This window comes from Lagenorhynchus albirostris, chromosome 2 (genome assembly GCF_949774975.1).
Source record: "Lagenorhynchus albirostris chromosome 2, mLagAlb1.1, whole genome shotgun sequence".
Lineage (NCBI taxonomy): Eukaryota > Metazoa > Chordata > Mammalia > Artiodactyla > Delphinidae > Lagenorhynchus > Lagenorhynchus albirostris.
In genome coordinates, this window is record NC_083096.1 from 21723570 (window position 1) to 21749435 (window position 25866).

Sequence of the window (25866 nt, forward strand, 5' to 3'; positions counted from 1 at the left end):
AGTAACCCCTTTTAAAAATTCCCTACCCGTACATTGCCCCTCCCCCTTCCCTCTCCCCACTGGTAACCACTAGTTTGTTTTCTATATTTATGAGTCTGCTTGTTTTTTGTTTTATTCACTAGTTTGTTGTATTTTTTAGATTCCACATATAAGTGATATAGTATTTGTTTTCCTCTGTCTGACTTATGTCACTTACCATAATGCCCTCCAAGTCCATCCACATTGCTTGATGATGCTGCTATGAACATTGGAGTGCATGTATCTTCTCAAATTAGTGTTTTTGTTTTTTTTGATATATACCCAGGAGTGGAATTGCTGGGTTCCTATGTATTGGATTTAAAAAGATTATATAAGTTTCAGGTGTACAACAGTACAATTCAACATCTGTATACATTACAAAGTGATTCACCCCAAAAGTCCAGTTACCATCTGTCACCATACAATTGACCCTCTTCACTCCCTAGCCCACTTCCCCTTTGGTGACCACCTATCTGTTCTCTGTATCTATGAGTTTGTTTTTGATGTGTTTTATTTCTCCATTTGTGGGGTTTTTTTTTAATATTTTACATATGAGTGAAATAATACAGTATTTGTCTTTTTCCTTCTGACTTATTTTAGTTAGCATAAAACCCTCAGGGTTTATCCATGTTGTCACAAATGACAACATCTCATTCTTTTTTGTGGCTGGGTAGTATTCCGTTGTATACATGTATTACATCTTCTTGATTCATTCATCCATTGATGGACACTTAGGTTGTTTCCATATTTTGGCTATTGTAAGTAATGCTGCAGTGAACATAGGGGTGCATATATCTTTAAAAAAATTGAGGTATAGTTGTTTTACAATATTATATTAGTTTCAGGTATACAACATAGTGATACAAAAGTTTTATAGATTACACTCCTTTTATAGTCGTAAAACATTGGCTATATTCACTGTGCTATATTCCCTTGTAGCTTATTTATTTTATACATAGTAGTTTGTACCTCTTAATTCGTTACCCCTGTCTTGCCCCTCCCCCTTTTCCCTCTCCCCACTGGTAACCAGCAGTTTGTTCTTTATATATCAGTCTGTTTCTTTTCTGTTATGTTACTAGTTTGTTTTATTTTTTAGATTCCACGTGTAAGTGATAACATACAGTATTTGTTTTTCTCTGTCTGACTTATTTCACTAAGCATGATACCCTCCAGGTCCATCCATGTTGTTGCAAATGGCAAAATTTCCTTCGTTTTTATGGCTGAGTAGTATTCCATTGTGTATATCTATCTATCTATCATCTATCTCAGTATCACATCTTCTTTATCTATTCATCTGTTGATGGACACTTAGGTTGCTGCCATACCTTGGCTATTGTGAATAATGCTGTTATGAATATTGTGGTGAATGTGTCTTTTCAAATTAGTGTTTTTGTTCTCTTTGGATATATACCCAGAAGTGGAATTGCTGGATCATATGGTAGTTCTATTTTTAGTTTTTTGAGGAACTTCTATACCATCTTCCGTAGTGGCTGCACCAATTTACATTCCCACCAAGAGTGCACAAGCGTTCCTTTTTCTCCACATCCTTGCCAGCAGCTGTTATTTGTTGCCTTTTTGATTGTAGCCATTCTGACAGGTATAAGGTGATAGCTCATTGTGGTTTTGATTTGCATTTCCCTGATGATTAGTGATGTTGAGCATCTTTTCATATGTCTGTTGGCCATCTGCATGTCTTCTTTGGAAAAAGGTCCATTCGGTTTGTCTGCCCATTTTTTAAAAATTGAAGTATAGTTGATTTACAATGTTGTGTTAGTTTCTGGTATACAGCAAAGTGATTCAGTTATACATACATACGTGTGTGTGTGTGTGTGTGTGTGTGTGTGTACACATATATATTCTTTTTCAGATTCTTTTCCACTATGGTTTATTACAGGATATTGAATATGTTTCCTTGTGCTATACAGTAGGACCTTGGTGCTTATCTCTTTTATATATAGTAGTTTGTATCTGCTAATCCCAAACTCCTAACTTATCCTTCCCCTACACCCTTTCCCCTTTGATAACCATAAGTTTGTTTTCTATGTCTAGGTCTATTTCTGTTTTGTAAATAAGTTCATTTATATGATTTTCTTAGATTGTACATATAAGTGATATCATATGGTATTTGTCTTTGTCTGACTTACTTCACTTAGTATGATATCCTCTAGGTCCATCCATGTTGGTGTAAATGGCATTATTTCATTCTTTTCTTAGAGCTGAGTAGTATTCTGTTGTATATGTATACCACATCTTCTTTATCCATTCAACTGTCAGTGGACATTAAGGTTGCTTCCATGTCTTGTCTATTGTAAATAGTTTGTCTGCCCATTTTTAATTGGATGGTTTGTTTTTTTGCTGTTGAGTTGTGTGAGTTCTTTATATATTTTGGATGTTAACCCATTGTTGGACATATCATTTATAAATATCTTGTCCTATTCAGTAGGTTGCCTTTTCCTTTTTTTTTTTTTTTGATGGTTTCTTGTGCTGTGTAAAGGTTTTTTTAGTTTGATTAGCTCCAATTTGTTTATTTTTCCTTTTGTTGCCCTTGTTTGAGGAGACAGATCCAAATAAATATTGCTAAGGCTGATGTCAAAGAACATACTGCTTGTGTTTTCTTCTAAGAATTTTATGGTATCAGGTCTTACATTGAAGTCTTCAATCCATTTTGAGTTAATTTTTGTGCCTAGTGTAAGATAGTGGTCTGGTTTCATTCTTTTGCATGTGGCTGTCCAGTTTTCCCAACACAATTTATTGAAGAGACTGTCCTTTCTCCACTGTATGTTCTTTGCTATTTTGTCGTAAATTAATTGTCCTTATACGTGTAGGTTTATTTCTGGGCTCTCGATTCTGTTCCATATATTGGATTTTTTTTATGCTAATATAAATGGCATCATGTTCAAAATTTGACTTTCCTCTGCCTGTCCCAATGTTAAGACTATGGACAGGTACTTTATCATCAAAGATAAATTAGAAGTCCATATCAGAACTATTCTTTAGTCTTGAATTTAGCATGTTTTTACAGTTTATGTTTGCTTTTTACTTACAAATAATTTAACAATACAGCTGGTCTCCTTCTTTTAAAGGATCAGATTTAAACGCTTCCTTTGGAGGGATTGAGAAGTGGGTGGCTCCACAAGGAAATATAGGCGAGGATCGAAGGATTCTCCTGGGAAGAGCTCTTCCTACGGGAGTGGAAGCCAGGCTGGACCCACTTGACCCTGTAACAAAGCCCTGCTCCAAGGGAGGGAGATCGCGTGGTGTCTGTCACTCATGTGTCTTCTAGCCTGGGTGCTCCTGGACTCAAGTCTCAGTCCTTTGGTGTGAGGAGGGAAGGCTGAAAGTGAAAAATGCAAAGAACTCTTTTACTGGTAATTTCAGAAAGCACTGGGCATGCGCTGTACTGCTGTGTGACCCCTTTGATATCATATTACAAAAGGAGGACATTGTCCCTTACCTTATAACAGAACTCCTGTCTGTCGCTTTGGCACCTTATGGCAGGAGTCACCAGAGGCTTCCCCAGTGCCAGCAGGAGCAGTGGTAGTAGGAATAATAGCTTACATTTATTGAGTGCTTGTTACTTGTTACCGTGCTAGGTACTGTTCTAAGTACTTTATAAACATTAACTCATTAACTCATTTAATCATCACAACTACCCCATGAGGTAAATTAGATAATATTATTCGTATTTTACAAGGGTGGAAACTGAGGCACAGAGAGGCTAGATAACTTGCCTCAGGTCACACAGCTTATAAGTGGTAAATCCAGGATTCAAACTCAAGCTAGCAGGCACCAGCGCCCAATCTCTTCACATTATATAGCCTCTCAGGTGGCAGCAGCGGATGGGGGCTAGAGTAGGAGAAAAGGAATAAACTGGGGATCCTTGAAGGATGTCTGGCCAGGAGCTTACTCTACTTGTTTTTCAGCACCTGTGAGATAGCCCGTGAGGGCTGTAAGCAATATCTTGGGGTAGGGGTGAGGGCTGCTTTCGAGGGGTCTGGGGGCTAAATTAACAACTAACCTCAAGAGAAGTGGTGAGGTAATCATAATGGGATCTGTAGATCAGATTTACAGACTTCAAAACATGACATTGATTTGTTTTTCAATTTTATCACTTTAAAATTTCCTTGGAATAAGTGGAATCATGACTTCTGGTCTGTTGTTTCTCTGAGGTGACAGGCACATCTATATTTAGACCAATAGTCATGCTTCTGTGGTGATGGATAAGTGTGTGCCTCCAAAAATGGCCGTGCATCGAAATAATAACATGTGTTCTTTGCGAACCAATAAATAATTGACGTTGTAGATTGGATGCACACACATCAGAGGGACTTCTATACAAATTTATTTGTTAAGCAGGGAAATGAACCTTTGTGCTAGGACCGTAGATAGCCACCTGGGCAAGTGTCCATGAGCTCATGTAAGCGAGCAGACTCAGATCCAGTCACATCACAAACAGAATGAACCTAGGGCTTCCCAGGCCTGAAGCAGGAGAACCATTAATTTTGATGACACTAACCACAGCCTGGAGTTCCCTTTGACCCTATCCTTTCTCTCACCTCCCACGTTTCATGTGTCACTAAGCTCTATTGATTCTACCCTTTTAATAGCTTTCACATCTGTCTTCTCTTTTCCTTCTCCACTGCCACTAGTTGGGATCCTTGACATTTGTTCACCTGGATTGGACAATAGCCTCCTGAATGCTTTGTTCTTTTCTCTGACTAGTTGCCTTCACTACCATCAACATTATAAAGCATAAAACCCTCATGTCACTTCCCTACTTAAAAACATCTCAATGGCTCCCATTGCTCAGAGGATTAAAATCTAACATCCAGAGGCTGGTCTACAAGGCTCCTTAAGAACTGGCCCAGACCTCTCTTTCGAGGTCCCGTCTCCCTCATTTTGTCACTTGTGGCACCAACCATCCTAGACCTCCTGGGGCTCCTGGAACCCACGGTCTGTTTTCAGATTTGGTGCCTTTCTTGTGATGTTTCTCAACAGGGTGACTTCCCTGCCACCTTTTTTCTCACCTTTGCCCTTTCGGCGAACTCTTAACTTTCCTTAGAGATTGTCTTCGTACTCACCTTGGGTAGAAGGCACGGTATGCTTCTAAAAGCAGTTCTCTCACGGTATTGCACCGTATAAACATCTGTCTTCCCTGGTAGACTGTGGAGTCCTTGAAGGAGGATTTCATTCTTCATCTATTCCCAGTGTACCATAAATGCTTCACAGGTATTTGCTGGATGGATTCTTCCATTCATCCAAGCATCCATCTTTCTTTCAACTAATAATCATTGAGCAACTGCTATACGCAAAGCACTGTTCTAGTTGCTACAAAGCCATGCTGAAAAAGACACAAAATCCTTATTGCCATGGAGCTTATATACCAGCGAGAGAAGACAGGCAAGAAGAAAGAAAGAAAGAAAGAGGAAATAAATCAGGTGGTAGGAAGTGTAGGCAGAGAATTAAAGTAGGGTCATGTGACACAGAATGCATGGGTGTGTACTTTATGTTGGATGGCCAGAGAGGGCCTCTCTGAGGGCAGCCTGGAGGCTGAGGTCTGAATGAACTACCTGGTGAAGGTCAGGGTAATGAGCATTCTAAGAAGAGGAAACGGATAATACGAAGGCCTTAGGGTAAGAGCAAGCTGACTTAGAATAAACACTGGTTACCTAAAGCCAGGGCAACAGTGGGGCACAGTGAAGAAAATGTCTCTAGCAGGCAGAACTGAAGCGATAGGTCACAGCTGGTTTAGGAGTCAAAGGTTCTTTACACCATACTATTTATTGGCAGCTACTAACAGCAAAATAAAAAGGCCCTGTTGTTCACAACTGATGCACAAAAGCCCTTAGGAATGTAGGTGCCTGCGGAATACCCCTTCCCACTTCACTTGGAGCCAAGCTATCTGTGTCAAGGTGGCCTGTGTGAAGAAACTGCCCAGTTGTAATCCACTTGGCTTTCTCTTCTTTGGGCCTGCAGTTTGCCCAAGCCACAGTTAATATAACCAAAAGAATGTGAATACTTTTATTTGCTCTGAAATGTGTCTATTTTTTAACATTTACAGTGGGAAAGGGCCTTTAATTTACCCGTTCCTCATTATTTTCCAGCTTAATATTTTTTATTCCCTTCCTGTGCTGAAAAAAAGGTGCTGTATCTGAAGATCTGTGGGCTTTTGTACAGGGTGAGCGTGTGCTCATGTACACACGTGGGGCACAGCTGAGGATTATGTAACAAAACTGTTTCGAGTACAGTTGGCTGATACCGAAGGCAACTCCAAATTTGGCAACTCCAAATTTCATCGCAGGTAGGCTGAACATGAACTTGAAAGTCAGGAGTCATGGCTCAGGGCAGCCTGCTGGTCAGTTTGTTTCCCAACTCAAAATGTTCCCTTGAAACCTTGGGTTTGGGTTCAAAAGACCCAAGAGAGTTCTGTTTCATAGCGAGGTGTTCCCTGCCACAGTCATGGTGATAATACAATTTTTATCTTCCCCAGTGGGTGCGTGGCCATCATGGAGGAGATCTGGTCTGATAAAAGTGTTCACATTCTTGGATATATTAAGCCAGTGGCTTGGCCACACCAAGGCCATGTCTAGGCATCGTAATAGACCCCGCTATGGCACAGTGATCTATTTTTTGTGGGGTTTTTTTCCCTTTATTTTTGTTTCTGGTTGTTCTTGGGAGAATTGACCATCTAGAACATTTACTTAACTATACAGTGTAATAATTTAGGATTGAAAGGAATTTTGGGTGTCTAAACTTTTCAGACAAGGTGACTGCAGACCAGGATGGTTAGGTGTCTTTCCCAGGGAGAGACAGTGAGTTGGTGTCAGAACTTGGGTTCCTGACTCCCAGTCATACTGCCTTTAGTCACTGAAGGGAGGTAGCAAAGTGTGTTTTTTTTAAGCTAGTAGTCCATATTTAAAAATTGGGAGATTACACATAAAAATCTGGATTTCTGGTTTCTCCAGAAAGACTTGAGTCCACACTCCTGCACGATTATGGGCATTAACAGTGGCTTCTACCTTTATACAGGTCGAAAGAATACAGCTCAAGGTGATATTATGAAGCAGATCTATTTGGCATCTGTAAGGCATTGGAAGTTGCAACTCTTGTGGAAGGATCTAATACCATGATCAGAAGAACTTTGGATATGTCTTTTCACTGTGACATTGTGGTATACGCTTGACAAGTTTTGCAAAGAGATTTTTTTTTTTTTTTTTTTTTTTGCAGTAAGCGGGCCTCTCACTGTTGTGGCCTCTCCCATTGCGGAGCACAGGCTCCGGACGCGCAGGCTCCAGACGCGCAGGCTCAGTGGCCATGGCTCACGGGCCCAACCATCCCACAGCATGTGGGATCTTCCCGGACCGGGCCACGAACCTGTGTCCCCTGTATCGGCAGGCAGACTCTCAACCACTGCGCCACAAGGGAAATCCGCAAAGAGATTTTTATACCGACTCTGCTGACTAATATTTCGTTTGTGAAGCCAGGAGCCTCCATAAAGGTTAAAAATAATTCAGCTATATTGTGTTGAACTTGATTGAAGTGTCATGAACAGTGTCTGGAGAGCAGAAGAACCAGTTCTCTCTTGTTGCGATGGGTTTAGTCTGTTTACTTTCCTGGTGCCCTGTCGCTGAAGCTGGGGCTGGGAGGCCTGGTGAGGAATGTTTCTTCTGGAGTTCCGACAGGCTCAGCTATTTGTCACAGCCTCTGAAGCTGCTTGGCTACAGGTAAGGAAGGCTGCACTACGGGAGGGATAATTATGGTCAGTGAGTTTGAGCTTTTAGCTTGGCCTTACTCTGCACCCAAACTCACGTCTGATTCAGGAAGTCTTCTATTTTTGTGTGTTCACATCAACGATTTCCTTACTCGCTTTATCAAAGGGAAACAGCCTTGGGTACCCGTGAGGAGATTCTGAATCCGGCCTTTTGCCTGGCTGAGTGCAGGGCTGGGAAGAAGGATTAAGTAGGGGGAGGAGTCATTGTCATTAGAATACCACACACATGGCCAGACCATACGCAACCGGCCCCATCTCCTCTGTGACTCACCGACACAAAGCATGATTAAACTGGAGGGGGCGGGTGGTAAGCAGGCATTGGTGAGGCAGGGGCCTGAATCCTTTCCCTTCCCAGCCTGGGGACCCCATTGGTTGTTCCTTTTCCAGAGGACCTAGAAGTCTGGGGATCTCAAGATACACCTTGACCAGTGAAGTCTGTCCTGGACTTGTGAAACCCTTGTTGTTTGAGTGGCCAAATGAGGTGGAACATGTGATGGATAGCCAGACTTTTCAGGGATGTGGGAGGCTCTTTGACTTACGGGGATCCAGTGGGTCCAGGATTATCCAGGAGTCACAGTGACTGGGGTCTCCTTGAGGGAGATAAACCCAGAGAGATTAGGGTGGAGCTTCATGGTCCCTATCCTTGGCTTTAGTCTGGAGAGCATTGTCTTTGAAACAGTCAGGCTATGGTTAGCATTACGGGAGATTCTTCCTGTTCCATCCCTCTTATATCATGTGTAACAGGATAATGGAAAAACAAAAAACAAAAAAACCCCCTCAGTTGCCATACCAGTGTTGGCCACATCAAAGCAACAGTTAATATACTAGTCATGGTAAATTAACATGGGTCCTGATATAAACATTGTTTTATCCATTTTTGTTTTTCAATGAACCATTTGGCTTGTATATTCTGTTTGAAACATCAAACATAATGCATGATCATATTTGAATATGAATACTACCTATGTTTTAATGATAACTGGGATTTTTATTATGTGTATGGTACCACAGGTGTATCATTTTAAATTATGTATATAGCACTTAAGGTGTTTAGTGACTGAAATCATTACTGTTGCTTCATTTGGCCTATATAGGATGTACCAATTTAGCAGATGATGTCATTCAGATCACATAAAAAGTCCCCTTAATCTGCCTGTCCAAATTCATGGAAATCACAGGTCTTGAGAAGTATTTAAATATCAATAACATTGTCCGTGAAATGTTGAATCCTTCTTTCCTTCTCCCCTCTCCTTACACCACTTCCTACCTCTTCCACAAGCTTGGCATTGTTATTCACAGTAAAGTTCCACCAGTGACAAGTCCCGGTACGTAGTGGGTCTGAACCCTTCCCTGGACCCATGGCCAGAAATGGGATGTGGTCCAGGGAACAGCCTAGACAAGTGCCAACTGGGACACGTGGCAAGGGTTCTCCTTCCTTTTTGGCACCCTTCAGCTGTGCCCTCCCAGGGAAGAGGAGCCTAGGTCATCCTCCTTGCACAAGTCTGTGTTGTGACTGCATCAACATCCCCCTTTCTGCTGGGGTGGACGCTGGTGATTCCAGAAGGATGAGGCCTGCCATGGGTGGCGTCTGGAATCCTCCAGAGGATGTTGACTCCTCTAGAGCCAGATGGGGGGAGCCAGAGAAGTGGCTGGGCCCCTGGAGGAAGACAAGTGTAACTACCCCTGGGCCACAGCCTCAAGACTGCGATGGCAGGTGACCTGCCCGCAGCTCTCAAGCATGGAGGGCGGATGTTTTCTAGGCCAGCAGCTCTGGACAACAGCCGGGTCAGGCCTGGTAGAGGAAGTATACATGAGGAGATCAAATTGGAAGTGAATAGGAGACCATGATGTTCAAGGTTAGGTAGGAAGAGCTCTTGATACAGAACTGGATTTTCCCTTTTAAAACAAGGATGGCCATAGCTGAACACTTCTCGTGTGTGTGTCCTCCTCTTGTGGTCACCCCTCCTCTGGTCTCCTGATTGAAGAGAGGAGAGATGGCCCTGGATTCCAAAAGTAGCCTCACAACTATAGGAGGCCCGACTCTGCCCAGCCATTTTTACATTTCCTACATAAAACTCACCAGCGCTTTGACAGCTTCTGTGAAGATCCAGGAGTGCGGGGCTTCCCTGGTGGCGCAGAGATTGAGAGTCCGCCTGCCGATGCAGGGGACACGGGTTCGTGCCCCGGTCCGGGAAAATCCCACATGCCGCGGAGCGGCTGGGCCCGTGAGCCATGGCCAAAGATCCAGGGGTGCCCAACTGAATGGGAATCTATGGTCGGAGAATGTAATAATTTTTTCTGCAGCTCCCTTTACTCTCTCCCTACCTAACCCTAAGTAGACAAAATATTGGGCCGAAGGGCCAAATAATCCTGTTTAGGATCTCGCCATCTCATTTCCAGCTGGGCACTTCCCCTTCTTGTAACTTTCCAGTGTGATTTGGGGAATACTATTGATAACTCTGACACCTGGTGGTCACTTCAAAAACTGCACTCTGGAAGGATCCAAGGTCCACTTCGATCACTTTTAGTTATTTTTGTTTTTCCAGTTACGATTTCAATGTAAATAACATGTACTTTATACATTAGTTATTATTACTAATTGAATTATTTATAAGTAAAATTCTTGCAAATGCATTCAACAGAATACACTTGAATAGAAAATTTCTGTGAAGATATACCGGAAACTTCATGTCATAGTCCTTAGGAAGTGAAGCTAGGTGTGGGGGGAGGAGAGACTTATTTTACTTTACACCTTCTAGTTCTCTTTGAAATTAATTTTAAACAAAAAGGATGTGTTACTTTAATTGTGGCTGAAGTACCCCACTTGGGCAGGAGGTCCAGAAGTCCAGGATATTCCCCTCCAGGGCTCCTACCCTCTCCTGGTTTTGTGTCCAAGCACCTGTAGTGCTTTCACATGTTTTGAGGGCATGGAGTACGGCTGGACTCCCTCTGATCTTTCTTTTTTTTTAACATCTTTATTGGAGTATAATTGCTTTACAATGTTGTGTTAGTTTCTGCTGTATAACAAAAGGAATCAGCTTTATGTATTCATATATCCCCATATCCCCTCCGTCTTGAATCTCCCTCCCACCCTCCCTATCCCACCTCTCTAGGTGGTCACAAAGCACCGAGCTGATCTGATCTTCCCATGTGATGCAGCTGCTTCTCACTAGCTATTTGTTTTACATTTGGTAGTGTATATATGTCCATGCCACTCTCTCACGTCGTCCCAGCTTACCCTTCCCCCTCCCCATGTCCTCAAGTCCATTCTCTACATCTGCGTCTTTATTCCTGTCCTGCCCCTAGGTTCTTCAGAGCCATTTTTTTTTTAGATTCCATATATATGTGTTAGCATATGGTATTTGTTTTTCTCTTTGACTTACTTCACTCTGTATGACAGACTCTAGGTCCATCTGCCTCACTACAGATAACTCAATTTCTTTCTTTTTTTTAATGGCTGAGTAATATTCCATTGCGTATATGTGCCACATCTTCTGTATCCATTCATCTGTCAATGGACACTTAGGTTGCTTCCATGTCCTGGCTATTGTAAATAGTGCTGCAATGAACATTGTGGTACATGACTCTTTTTGAATTCTGGTTTTCTCAGGGTATATGCCCAGTAGTGGGATTGCTGGGTCGTATGGTAGTTCTATTTTTAGTTTTTTAAGGAACCTCCATACTGTTCTCCATAGTGGCTGTATCCATTTCTCCCTCTGATCTTGTTCACTGATGGTGGTGGAGGAGCCCAGCAGCTGAGTAGAAACTGGTCCTGGGGAGCTGTCTGGCCGGATTGCTGAAGCTGGGAAAAATTCCCAGCTCCCTTGGTGGTCACAGGAGTGAAGGAAGCAGTGCTCCTGTCAGGTGTGGGCTGCCCACTTCCCAAGGTCATGCTCAGTAGTGGTTGGAGAGCCAACCATTCATTCGAGTTTCCGATGCCTCACAGGTGCGAGGCGCCAGTAGCCAAGTTTCACAAGGCGTGGTGAGGCCACTCGGGGTGTGAGGCAGAAGCTCCCCGGCTCTAACATCAGAGAGCAGGGCTGGGGGCGGATGTGGCCTGGGGCTGGCTGGCAGGAAAGCCCGGTCTGATGAAAGCGGCTACCTTCTGACTAGCTTCTCTATGCCTCTTACTGTGCAATACCAACATTTCCTTCCATTCTTGAACAGATCTCCCACTGCTTTCCCACTACCCCCGCAAAGATAACATACTTTTACGAATGTGTTGCACGTAACCACTTTCCAAGTATGTGCTCAGGACAGCAAACATTCCTCTCACTTGACTGTGCCCATTCAGCCGGCTTACCAACCAGTAGCCCAGAAACACTGGGGGGCTGAGTGACCTGAGAGGAAGATGCAAGACATTCAGGGGCAGAGCCCCAGGGGAGTCTCCCAGGGCCAGGTTTGGTCTACAGGGAGGAGAGAGGTCCTGCTGTCCTTGTAACGCAGTCCCTGAGGATGGGACCAGGACACAGGAGTGGAACTCTTTTGAAGCGGCTCTCCCAGGAAAGGAAATCATAGCACCCCACTCAATTGTTGGTCTTTATATCCAGAGAACATATTTCAGCTCCAGTGATTAACTCTTCTGGGGAGTACCTCAAGGCGCAAGACAGCATGAGTGCTCTACCAGGATCAGTTCCGGTGTCCACCATCGTTTTGACTCCCAGAGCCAGGCACTGACCTCCTGGTGATCCACCTCTCCTTCCTCCAGGTAGCACCCTTCTACCTTCCGGGACAATCAGGGTACCTCTCCTTTCCTTCCTCTCTCCTACTGCTCGGATCAAAGCTCTCCAGCAGACACCATGTAACCTTGAGGATGGAAACCACCTGCTTGGGGAGACAGAAAAAGGCTGAGACCCTGATGACTTACGTGGAGCTGCCAAAACAGTTCGACTACTTACTTCTTGTCCTCAATAAAGTAGGAGAATAATCCCCCACCTATGTGAATGACTGGGCTTTCTATTATCTGCAGCCAAACCTAACTGTAACATACACAGCGACCCTCCGTGATATCCAGGTGTTTTCTTGTTCTCGTCTATACTATGGCATAGGGGCAAATAGTTCTTAATAAAGAGCAGAAATAATACAAATTGAATCTCTGGCGGGGCTTTCCTCTGGTTGGACTCTGTGCACACAGCAAAATAGATCTGGTTGTGCTGTTGTTCTTAGAATTATTGATTTTAAGTCTTTCTCACAGTAGGGGTGGGGAAGAGCTGGAGTTTCAAAAGCACACATTCGTGTTTCTTAGCTTTGGTTTAAGTATGGTGGAGAGCGGTGACGAAGGCTACTAAGGTCGCAGAGGAGAAAACCAGGCTGATCTCATTGCCTTTGTAAAATGCATGTTTGGGGAATTCCCTGGCGGTCCAGTGGTTAGGACTTGGTGCTTTCACTGCCCTGGCCCGGGTTCAATCCCTGGTCAGGGAACTAAGATCCTGCAGGCATGTTTGGAGCTTGTAAAAAGCTCTGGTACTGAGCTCAGAGAAAGCAGAGGTGAGGCCCTTGGTTCCGTTCCCCTGCACACCAGGGAGGTGAGCTTGTTAGTGTCAGATGACCCATATTTTTCTTGATCTTTGAGTCATCTCAAAAAAAAAACCCGACAGCTTTATCAAGGTATAATTGACATACAATAAACTGCACCTATTTAAACTGGATAATTTGATAAGTTTTGCCATGTGTTTACATCTGTGAATCTGTCACTACAATCAATAGAGTGAACAGACGCATCACCTCTAAAGTTTTCTTTGTAATCCATCATACCACCCCTGGCAACCACTGAACTACTTTCTGTCATGACAGATCAGTTTGCATTTTCTAAAGTTTTATGTAAATGGAATCATATAGCATGTACTCTTTTTTTTTCTGGTTTTCTGTCCTATTTCACTTGAATAATCTTTTTTAGATTCATCCATCTTTTTCATGTATCAATTTATCCCTTTTTATTGCTGAATAATATTCAGTTTATGGATATACCACAACTTGTTTATCCATTCACCTGTTGATAGGTGTTTGGATCATTTCTGGTTTTTGGCTATTAAAGCTGCTATGAACATTTGTGTACAGGTCTTTGTATTATTCTTGGATGTATAGAGAGGACTAGAATGGCTAGATCACATGGTAGGAGTATGCTTAGCTTTTTTTTTCCAATCAAATATTCTTATTACACTTACAACTTACTTTTTAAAAAACTTAGTTAATTTATTTATCTTTGGCTGCATTGGGTCTTCGTTGCTGCACACGGGCTTTCTCTAGTTGCGGTGAGCAGGGGCTGCTCTTCGTTGTGGTGCATGGGCTTCTCATTGCGGTGGCTTCTCTTATTGTGGTGCATGGGCTCTAGGCACATGGGCTTCAGTAGTTGTGGCGCACGGGCTTAGCTGCTTTGTGGCATGTGGGATCTTCCCAGACCAGAGCTCGAACCTGTGTCCCCTGCATTGGCAGGTGGATTCTTAACCACTGCGCCACCAGGGAAGTCTGATATGTGGTCCTTTGTGATTGGCTCCTTTCACTTAGCATGATGTTTTCAAGGTTCATCCATATTGTAACATGTATCAGTACTTCATTACATTTTTAAAAAAATGACTTTATTTTTTAAAGCTGTTTTAGGTTCACAGCAAAATTGAGAGACTTTCCTTAAACTCCCTGCCCACACACACGCGCAACCTCCCCTGTTATCAACATCCCACACCAGAATGGTACATTTTTTACTATCTATGAACCTGCATTCACACACCATTATCACTCAACCATAGTTTACATTAGGGTTCACGCTTGGTGTTTTACATTCTCTAGGTTTGGACAAAAATATATAATGACATGTATCCATCATTATAGTATTCAGAATAGTTTCACTGCCCTGAAAATCATCTGTGCTATGCTTAACTTTTTATAAAGCTGCCAAACTGTTTTACAAAGTGATTGCACCATTTTACATTCCTACCAACAGTGTACGGGAGTTCCAGTTCCTCCATATCCTTTCCAACACTTGGGATGATCAATCTTTTAAGTTTTAGCCATTCTAATAGCTGTGTAGTGGGATCTCGTTGTAGTTTTAATTCACATTTCCCTAATGCATCTTTTGGTTTTTATTTGCTATCTGTATATTTTCTTTGGTGAAGTATCTGTTCACATCCTTTGCCCATTAAGAAAAATTGTCGTTTGTTTTCTTGTCAACGTTTGAGAGTTTGTTTTTTTTTTTTTGGGCTGCGCTGCACAGCTTGTGGGATCTCAGTTCCCTGCCCAGGGATCAAACCTGGGCAGTGAAAGCCCAGAATCCTAACTGCTAGGCCAACAGGGAAGTCCCAAGAGTTTTTTATATAGTGAGTTTTTTATATAGTGTGAACATAAGTCCTTTATCAGCTATATGCTCTGCAAAGATTTTCTCTCACCTTTTGGGTTGTCTTCATTCTCTTAAGAGCTGAGGTTTAAAATTTTGATAAAGTCCATTTTATTAAATTTTCTTTTTATGGGTCACACTTTGGTGTCATATCTAAGTAATCTCTGCCTACTCCAATGTCACAGAATTTTTCTCCAATATTTTCTTCTAGAAGTTTTATAGTTTTAGGTTGTACATTTAAGTCTATGCTCCATCTCGAGCTAATTTTTATATATGGTGCAAGGTATGGATCGAAGTTCATTTTTTGGCATATGGATATCCAATTGTTCCAGCACTGTTCTTTCTCCACTGGATTCTCTTGGCACCTTTGTCAAAAACTAGTTGTCCATGTATGTATGGATCTATTTCTGGATTCTCTATTCTGTTCCACTCATCTATTTGCCTTATTTACACCAAGCCACACGTTTTGACTCATAGCCTTTAAATAAATCTTAAAGTCAGGTAGTGTGAGTCCTCAAACTTCACTCTTTTTCAAAGTTGTTTTGGCTCTTTTAAGTTCTTTGCATTTTAATATAAATTGGAAAATCAGCTTGTCAATTTCTACAGAAAATACCACTGAGATTTTCATTGTGATTGTATTGAATCTATAGAGCAATCTGGGAAGAGTTGATGTCTTAATATTGAGTTTTCTGGTCCAAGAACAAAGTCTATTTCTCCCTCTACTTCTTAAAAGAGTTTTTCTTTAATTTAATCAGTGTTGTGTAGTTTTCAGTGTACCTGTTCTGAATATTTTTTTTCAGATTTATTCCTACTGGTTCATATTTTTTTGATGCTATTGTAAAGTGATGTCTCATTGTGGTTCTAATGTGCATTTCCCTAGTTGCTGATGTTTAACATCTTTTCATTGGCTTATTTGCCACCTGTATATCCCCTTCACTGAAATATTCTTTTTTTTAAAAGCAAATTTTATTTTATTTATTTTTTGGCCATGCTGCACGACTTGTGGTATCTTAGTTCCCTGACCAGAGATTGAACCCAGGCCCTTGGTAGTGAGAGCACAGAGTCCTAACCACTGGACTGGCAAGGAATTCCCTTCACTGAAATATTCTTTTATTTTTTATTTTTTTGCGGTACGTGGGCCTCTCACTGTTGTGGCCTCTCCCGTTGCGGAGCACAGGCTCCGGATGCGCAGGCTCAGCGGCCATGGCTCACGGGCCCAGCCGCTCCGCGGCATGTGGGATCCTCCCGGACTGAGGCACGAACCGCGTCCCCTGCATCGGCAGGCGGACTCTCAACCACTGCACCACCAGGGAAGCCCACTGAAATATTCTTAATCCATTTTCTTTTTCTTTCTTTTTTTTTGAGCGTGAGTTTTACTTTACTTATTAAAAAAATTTTTTTTATTGCAGTAGAGTTGATTTACAATGCTGTGCCAATCTCTGCTGTACAGCAAAGTGACTCATTTATACACATATAGACATTATTTTTTTTAATATTCTTTTCCATTATGGTTTATCACAGGATATTCAACATAGTCCCCTATGCTATACATTAGGACCTGGCTGTTTATCCATTGTAAATGTAACAGTTTGTATCTGCTAACCCCAAACTCCCAGTCCATCCTTCTTCCCCCTGCCCCATTTTCTAATTGTATTGTTTGCTTGTCAACTGTTGAGTTTTGAGAGTTCTTTGTATCATCTTGGTACCAAGTCCTTTGTTGAATATGTGGTTTGAAAATATTTTCTCCCAGTCTGTAACAGGGTCTTTCACAGAGCAAAAATTTTTTAATTTTAAGAGGTCCAACTTATCAAGTTTGCCTTCTGTGGATCATACTTTTGATATTAAGTCTAAGCATGTCTTACGTAGTCCTAGATCTTGAAGATTTTCTCTCAAAATTTTCATAGTTTTACTCTTTCCATTTAAATCAGTGATCCATTTTGAGTTAATTGAGTTAATTTTTTGTAAAAGGTGCGAGGCTTAGGCTGAAGTTTTTTTTTTTCTTGGCCTATGGACATCCATTTATCCATTTGATTTTCCCTTCGACATTAGTTTTGGGCTAAGAATCTGATGTGTCTTGGTGTAGCTTTCTTCATATTTCATGTGCTGGGATTCATAGAACTTCTTATATCTGTGGCTGTATAATTTTCATCCAATTTGGAAAAATTTCAGCCATCATTTTTCAAATTTTTTTGCATCCCCGTGTCTCCTTTGTGACAGTCCTCTGGGGATTCCCATTACATATATATTAGGCTGCTTGAAGTTGTTCCACAGCACGCTGATGATTTCATTTCTTTAAATTCTTTTTTTTCCCCTCTCCCTGTCTCATTTTGAATGGTTTCTATTGCTATGTTTTCAAATTCACTAATTCTTTCTTCTGCAGTATCTACTTTGCCAGTAATTCCATCCAACTTATTTTTTTTTTATCTTACGTAATGTAGTTTTCATCTCTAGACGCCCCCCCACCAGGATTATTTAGATGTTGGTTGGTAGATTGGTATTTTATTTGATTTTACTTTTTCCAGCATATTAAGGTATAATTGAAAAATTAAATTGTAAAACATTTAAAGTGTACATTGAGATGATTTGATATACATATACTTTATGAAAGGATTCCTCCCATCTAGTTAATTAATACATTGATATCACATATTTATTTATCTTTTTTGCTGTTGTTGTTTTTGGTGAGGACATTTCAGTTCTACTCTCTTAGCAAATTTCAATTTTCAATTTTATAATACAGTGTTATCAATTATAGTCATCATGTTATGCATTACATTAGATCCTCAGACCTTATTCATTTTATAGCTGAAAGTTTATATCCTTTTACCGACTTCTCACTACTTCTCCTACCCCACTATACCTGGTAAACCACCTTTCTACTTTCTGTTTCTATGAGCTTGACTTTTTGTTGTTGTTGTTCCACATGTAAGTGATACTATGTAGTATTTGTCTTTCTCTGTATGGCTTATTTCACTCGGCATAATGCTGTCAGTGTCCATCCATGTTGTCTCAAATGAAAGGAATTTCTTCTTTCACATGGCTGAATAATATTCCATTTAAAAATATGTATCTTACATCTTTATCCATTCATCTGTTGATTCTGTAGGTTATTTCTATATCTTGGCTATTGTGAATAATACTACAGTGTACATGAGAGTGCAGATATCTCTTTGGTATTCTGTTTTTATTTCCTTTGGATATATACCCAGAAGTGGAATTGCTAGAACATATGGTAGTTCTATTTTTAATTTTTTGAGGAGCCTCCATACTTTTTTCAATAGTGGCTGCACCAATTTACATTCCCACCAACAGTGCACAAGGGTTCACTTTTCTCCATGTCTTCATCAACACTTGTTATGGCTTGTCTTTTTTTTTTTTTAATTTTTAAAATTTTATTAAAAAAATTTTTGGGCTGCATTGGGTCTTTGGTGCTCTGCATGGGTTTTCTCTAGTTGTGGCGAGTGGGGGCTACTCTTCATTGCAGTGTGTAGGCTTCTCATTGTGGTGGCTTCTCTTGTTGTGGAGCATGGGCTCTAGGTGCACGGGCTTCAGTAGTTGCAGCACGTGGGCTCAGTAGTTATGGCACACGGACTTAGTTATTCTGTGGCATGTGGGATCTTCCTGGACCAGGGCTCGAACCCATGTCCCCTGAATTGGTAGGCGGATTCTTAACCACTGTGCCACCAGGGAAGCCCATCACTTGTCTTTATGATGAAAATCATTCAAACAGGTGTAAAGTGATATCTCATTGTAGTTTTGATTTGCATTTCCTAGATAATTAGTAATATTGAGCACCTTTTCATGTATCTGTTGGCCTTTGGTATATCTTCTTTGGAAGAATGTCTATTCAGTACCTCTGCCCATTTTTAAATTGGATATTTTATTGAATTGTGTGAGTTCTTTATATATTTTGGATATTAAACCCTTATCAGATACAAGATTTGCAATTATTTTCTTCCATTCTGTAGGTTACCTTTTAATTTTGTTGATTGTTCCTTTTCCTGTGCAGAAACTTTTCAGTTTGATGTAGTTCCACTCGTTTAGTTTTGCTTTGCTGCTTTTGCTTTTGGTGTCAAATCCAAAAGGTCATTGCCAAGAGTGATGTCAAGGAGCTTACTGCCCATGTTTTCTTCCAGGAGTTTTATGGTTTCAGGTCTTAAATTTAAGTCTTCAATTCATTTTGAGTTGATATTTGTGCATGGCATAGGACAGTGGTCCAGTTTCATTCTTTTGTGTGTGGCTATCCAGTTTTCTGAACACCACTTATTAAAGAGAATATTCTTTCTCCATTGTACATTCTTGGCTTCTTTGTCATAAATTAGTTGCCGAAATATGCATAGTTTTATTTCTGGGCTCTCTATTCTGTTCTATTGATCTATGTGTGTCTATGTGTGTCAGGATGATTGTTAGGATTCGTTTGCTAAGGATCTTTTAAAAATATCTTTCATATGTCTACTTAAATTCTGAACATATGTACTACAACTATAATGACTATTTTTGCGTCCTTGTTTGGACACAAAACATCTGGTTCAGTTCTGGCTCAGTTAATCTTGACTGATCATTCTTCTCTTTAAGGGTAAGTTTTCCTATTTCTTTGTGTGTCTGGTAATCTTTGATTGGATGCCAGAAATTGTTAATTTTACCATTTTGAATGCTGGGTATTTTTATATACCTATTAATATTGAAAAAAAATTTTAGAAGAATTATCAGAACTTATTTTTGCTTAGTTTTATTAAAAATATGTCATATAGCTTTTTTCCTTTAAGGAGAAAAGAAGGAACATGTTTCATAAAATCAAATAAGCAATGGTAATGTGTCTTAACTTGAAAAAGTTTGGAAATCACTGGTTTACAAGTTAGAATTGAATGAAAGAACAACCATAACAGCCACAATTGGCCATTTCATGCCAGTGGCAGCAAACAACAAGATCAACTAGGGCAAAATAACCGCGTGGAAGCCCTGATAAGTGCTTAAACAGACTGATGGGCTGAGAAATCAGTATAGATATATTTTTGATATGTATACATATATATTAATATATTTTATTAATATTTTTGAACTTTTTTCTTAGATGCCGTTAAGTTCATTGGAAACAGTCCTCTGTTACAAACCTGCCCTTTTTTCATGAACTCCTTGTGTAGCCACTCTCAGCTTCTCCCTATTGGGCCACTCTGGTGTATCTTCCAAGATACTGGCTATTCTTGGTCATTTAGAGTCCCTCATTTCTTGTAAGAACACTCTCAGGTTTTAACAGGAGGATCTTTTGCTTTCTTCCCTGAGTTTTCTCCTCTGGAAATCCTACAACTATTGGTGAACTGGGGGAAAGAAGCTCCTTCATAAGTCATTTATTTTATTAGAATTTCTTCCTTGTTTTCAGGCGTCACTCTTCTTCCATCTTAGGCAGATTGCCATTCTTTTTCTTCCTCTCCTTTTTCCCCTTTTCTTTCTTTTAAAACTTTAATTATGGAAAATTTTAAGCCTTCAAAAAGATAGAGAGACTGGTATAATAGGTATTCCCACCTACCAATCAATAATCATTAACTTGTGAAACTGTATTTTTCTTTTAAAAAACAGTGTTTTCTTTTTAAAATTGAGGTATAGTTGATTTAGAAACTGTATTTTTCTAATGCTTCTGATTTACAAACGTTAGAAACTTATTTTCAAGTTACATTAGAAATCACGTGGTAGGGAATACACAACCCATTTTGTCTTGAGGGTTGTGTGTGTAGGACTCTTGGCTTTTATCCAGGTTAGGATGCATACAACATGAAGACTAAGAGTCTCCAGTGATTCCCCAAGCATCTCAAATACTCTGTCACTTTGTGTTTTATACATAGTCCTTAATTGCAGCCTGTAGCCTTTGCTCTGTGCTTTGTTTATGGTCTCTGGTTGATTTAGGTCATATCTCATATTTAATCTATGTTCACGCTCCTTGAATACAGTTCCTAAGATTTCTAAGATTTTTTTCCCCTAAGTGTGTATGTATATATATATATATACACACAGACACATAACTAGAGTGTTCTTTATATAGCAATTATGCTTAATGAATAAAAACAAGTTAGCATAATGTAGTGACAGGTCTCTGGTAGAATCCTGGCACTGCTACTTACTAGTTGGTGTGACTTTTCCAATTGCTAAACCTCCCAGAGATTCAGTATCATCATCTGTAAACTGAATAACACCCACCTTCAGGATGATTGTTAGGATTAGAAATAATACAACAAGAGTGTTTATCACAGTGCCTGTTGCATAGTAGTAACTCAATAAATGACAGCTATTATGATTGACAGATGTAACAGTGCTGTGGAATGGATAGCAAAGAGTATTATCCCTAATTGACTAACTAAATAGGCACCAGAGAGACTAAAATACTGACTAAAGTCACAGACAGATCCATAACCAAAGTCATAAATGCCACTTCCTGGACTCAGAGCCTCCTGCAAACATACCAAAATCTAATTTCTTCTTATATCTTTATGGGTAAATTCTATTTTATAATAGAAACAAAACATTTCCAGCAGCTCATTTCAAGGGGTTTACTAAATTTATGGTTCCACGCATCTAGGTTTGGGCTTTGTGCCCCAAACCATGTCCTTACATCCACAGTAATATTTGAAATGAGCATATCAGACCAGCACATCTCTGTTGTGGTGTTTTGCTGAGTTTATTTGTGGACAGGCTGGTTCTCAGAATCACAGACTGTTAGTGGATTGTTTTTAAACAGACAGAGCAAAATGCTTCAAGCTTTCACACAGAGAAAGGAATGTTGAGTCCTACTTTCTCTGTCTCTATGTCTGTCTCTGTGTTTCTGTCTCTCTGACTCTCTCTTTGTCCTCTTACTCTCTCTCTCTGTCTCTGTCTTTCTCTCTCTCTCTCTCTCTCTCTCTCTCTCACACACACACACACACACACACACACACACACACACACACACCTTTTGTTCTTATACTCTCCAGGTTCTGGAGACATATGCACACCTCTGTGTACTCTTCCCAAAGTGGAGAAATGTCTTTCTCAGCTGTTTCCCACTATATTTTGCTGAAGTATAAAAATATGTCCTTATTAATCATCTGTAAGTATCTAGAGGACATAAGTTCTGCCGAAAAGTAAAGGCAAATGTAAAAAATCAGTGAAAATTATATAGAAGAGTCTCCCTTTTTTGTCCTAATTGAACAAAGTTGGGGAGAAAAGGACTGTTTAGGGACTTCCCTGGTGGTCCAGTGGTTAACAATCCATCTTGCAATGCGGAGGATGAAGGTTTGATGCCTGGTCGGGGAACAAAGATCCCACATGCCTCGGGGCAACTAAGCCCGCACACTGCAACTACTGAGTCCACGCGCTCTGGAGCCCGTGCGCCACAACTACAGAGCCTGCACACCACAACTAGTGAGAAACCTGCAAGCCACAACTAGAGAGAAACCTGTACACCACAACGAAGAGCCCGCATGCCACAACGAAAGATCCCGTGTGCCGCAACTAAGACCTGACGCATCCAAAAATTTAAAAGAACAAAGAAAAGGACTGTTACATTACATGTTACATTAGAAATGTAAAAAGCCTCCAAAGAGGCTCTGGAATGATATACCTGTAACCATGGCCTCTGATGTGAGATCCCCTCTCACTCTGGATTTACAATGTTACATTCTCCTTTTAGCAGGGATCACTATAAGCAAGTTAACTAAAATCATGATGAATTGAAAAAGGAAAGAAAGAATGAAAAACAAGAGCCATTGAAAACCTTTTCCTCCCTCAGAAACAATGGGGCTTCTCCTTTTATCTTTCTCAAAATCTTCTTCATTAAGCACAGTGGCTGTAACTAAAGCATCTTTGTGTCTCTAGCACCTTTTGTCATGCTTTCACACAGTAGGCACTCAATAAATAATTATTTTTGATGCTGAATGTATAAGTATGTATTAGTTGAGAATTTGCTATGTAGCCTGATTTTGTTAGGTGCTATGTGGACCACTAAAGAGGTATAACTCGGAATCCCTTGCTTTCACTGAGCTTGCAGTCCAGATGGGGACATAGCAATTATGAGAGATGTTTGGCTATTATTTCCTCAAATATTTTGTCTACTTCATTTTATTCCTCTTCTCCTTCTGGGACTCCAGTTGTACACGTTAAATCTTTTGATAATGTCCCACAGGTTCCTGAAACTCTGTTAATTATTTCAATCATTTCTTCTGTGCTTCAGATTGGATAATTAATGTATTAATCTTTCTTCAAATTCACTAACTCTTTCTTCTACTATCATCATTCTTCTGTTACGCCTATCCAGTAATTTTTAACATTTGAGATATATATTTTTAAATTCTAGAATTTATATTTAGTTCTTTTTTATAGTTTCTAGTTACCTGTTGATACTTTTCATTCAATACAAGCATATTTTCCCCTATGTCCTTGAGCTTATTTATAATAATTGTTTTATAACCATTGCCTGCTAACTTCAATATGTGAATCATTTCAGGATTGACCTTCATTAATTTTACTTTTTCTTGAGAATAGGTAATGTCTTCCTATTTCTTTGACTGTTATATAATTTTGAACTCTGTCCTGGATGTTGTGAATGATATGTTATAGAGATTCTCAGTTCTGCTGTGTTCCCCTGAAGAGTATTTTTTATTTTTTTTAATAGTAGGAAGTTAACTTGGCTGAATTCAAACTAAACTTTATCTTCCTTGCAGTGAATGGTGGCTGAAATTTCTGCTCAGTTCTTTCAGTCTTAGCTAGACTACTTGAAGTCTGCCTCACACATGTATGGTTCCAACACGTGCCAGAGATCTGGCTAGAATTTATACATATGATTTGGGGCTCCTCCTTTCTGTCTCTCTACTTTTTAGGATTTCTCCCTTTGTTTTCCAGCAGCTGTGTTTCCCTCAAACTCTGTCTTCTGGTTTTTCAAGCCAGTAAGATTTTGGGTTTTTCTTTCTGACTTTTAGCTGCACCGTGTAGTGCAATTTGAGGACTTCCCTCAGGATAAAAGTCATAAAAAAATGGGAAACTCACCAGTGCTTTTCTCTTCATCCAGATGTTGACACCCTTTCAGTATCTACCTGTTTTTGGTTGCTTTTCAGTGTCTTCAGAATTGTTTCTGTATTTATCTCAGAGTTTATATTTGTTATCTGCAAGAAGGTTGGTCTCACAGGAGCCACATGGCCATGACTAGCAGCAGTACCTAGGTAGGTATGTACGACCAAAAAAACATAGGGTCAAATAAGCAAGCTACTGTCAAATAAAGACTCAGAGACAAAAGCATTTAGAAAAGAAAAGAACTTTACTTATGAAGAGGTTTGCAAGGGAGTCCAGGCTTCAGAAAAACAGGCTTATGAAGTAAAAAAATGCAGCAGGAATTTAAAGGAAAAAAATCACCAAATTACTGAGTTTACTGTCATTCTGTTTATGGTGGAAAAACAGTAGTTTTCTTGCATGACTTTAACATTTACAAAGGTAGAGATATATCTTCAGACATTGATATTACAAAAGTTAGGGATAGAGATATTTTTGTTAGGGAGGCATTAACCTACAGGAAAGAATCAAGATTTCATATTTTGAGGACTAGAATTATACACAGTGATCACATTTTTTGTGTATGTTTTGTGTGTGTGTTTGTGTGTGTGTGTGTGTTTTGTCACTGGGATTCTTTATGGTCAACTCCCACTCTCACATGCAGATTTGACCTCATAAATTGTTTAGAGATTATCTGATTCACTATTATTCATTCAATTTGTTTTATTTAACTGGTTTTATTTATGTAGCATATAAGAGATGTTAATATACAAAGACATCCTTGTTATATATTAATAAAACCAGAGCAGTTCTGGTTTAAGAATTAACCTGTAAATCCTCTACAGTTGTAATTTACTTTTATGTATCAGAATTATTTTATTGCCTTTATCTGCTCATCTACTGAACTAAGGAACAAGGGCCTTCCAATTTGCTTCTATGAAGTTTACCTATAGTAGCCTGAAAGGGTCCCTCTCTGTCTGAGACACTCAAGTTTGTCAAATTCCTGACCTGCTAGAAAATTCTTTATTACCTGTAAAGCTGATATTCTTTTTTTTTTTAATTAATTAATTAATTAATTTTTAGCTGCGTTGGGTCTTCCTTGCTGCATGCGGGCTTTCTCTAGTTGCGGCGAGCGAGGGCTACTCTTCGTTGCGGTACATGGACTTCTCGTTACGGTGGCTTCTCTTGTAGTTGGAGCACGGGCTCTAGGTGCATGAGCTTCAGTAGTTGTGGCACGTGGGCTCGGTAGTTGTGGCTCACGGGCTGTAGAGCGCAGGCTCAGTAGTTGTGGCACACGGGCTTTGTTGCTCTGCTGCATGTGGGATCTTCCCGGACCAGGGCTCGAACTCTTGCCCCCTGCATTGGCAGGTGGATTCTCAACCACTACGCCACCAGGCAAGTCCCAAAGCTGATATTCTTTAAGCCATAGAATAAGTTCCAGACAGTTTCCTGGGACTGGTATACTGGAACTGGCTCCTACTGATTCATGAGAACTTGTTAAATTTATAGGAATTTTGTAAGCTGCTTGTTAAACATGGCCATTATTGGAAATTAAACTTTATAACTTACAATTAAATAAATTATATTTAAATCAGTGATAATAAATGCTCAAAACGTATCACCTCCTAATTATGTATGACCTTTTTTAAAACTATTTTTTAAAATTGAAGTAGAGTTGATTTACAATGTTGTGTTAGCTTCTGGTGTACAGCTGATTCAGTTATACATATATATATTCTTT

At 40.1% G+C, this 25866-nt stretch overlaps 1 protein-coding gene across 4 annotated transcripts in view; it reads left to right on the forward strand.

Annotated features, from left to right (window-relative positions):
* Positions 1–25866, forward strand: part of CNIH3 (cornichon family AMPA receptor auxiliary protein 3) — a 271804-nt gene that overhangs the window by 12192 nt on the left and 233746 nt on the right. For 2 of the 4 annotated variants that reach the window (XR_009536367.1, XM_060127685.1), the window contains exon 1: positions 7388–7742. The exons of 1 other annotated variant lie outside the window; for it this stretch is intronic. Coding sequence is in view for 1 of the 3 variants with exons in the window: in XM_060127685.1 (XP_059983668.1) it covers positions 7677–7742 (66 nt within the window). In the remaining 2 variants the exon portion in view is untranslated. Of the gene's footprint in view, positions 1–7047; positions 7233–7387; positions 7743–25866 lie in introns of those variants that run through there. One more of the 4 variants, XR_009536365.1, reaches the window with a different exon arrangement.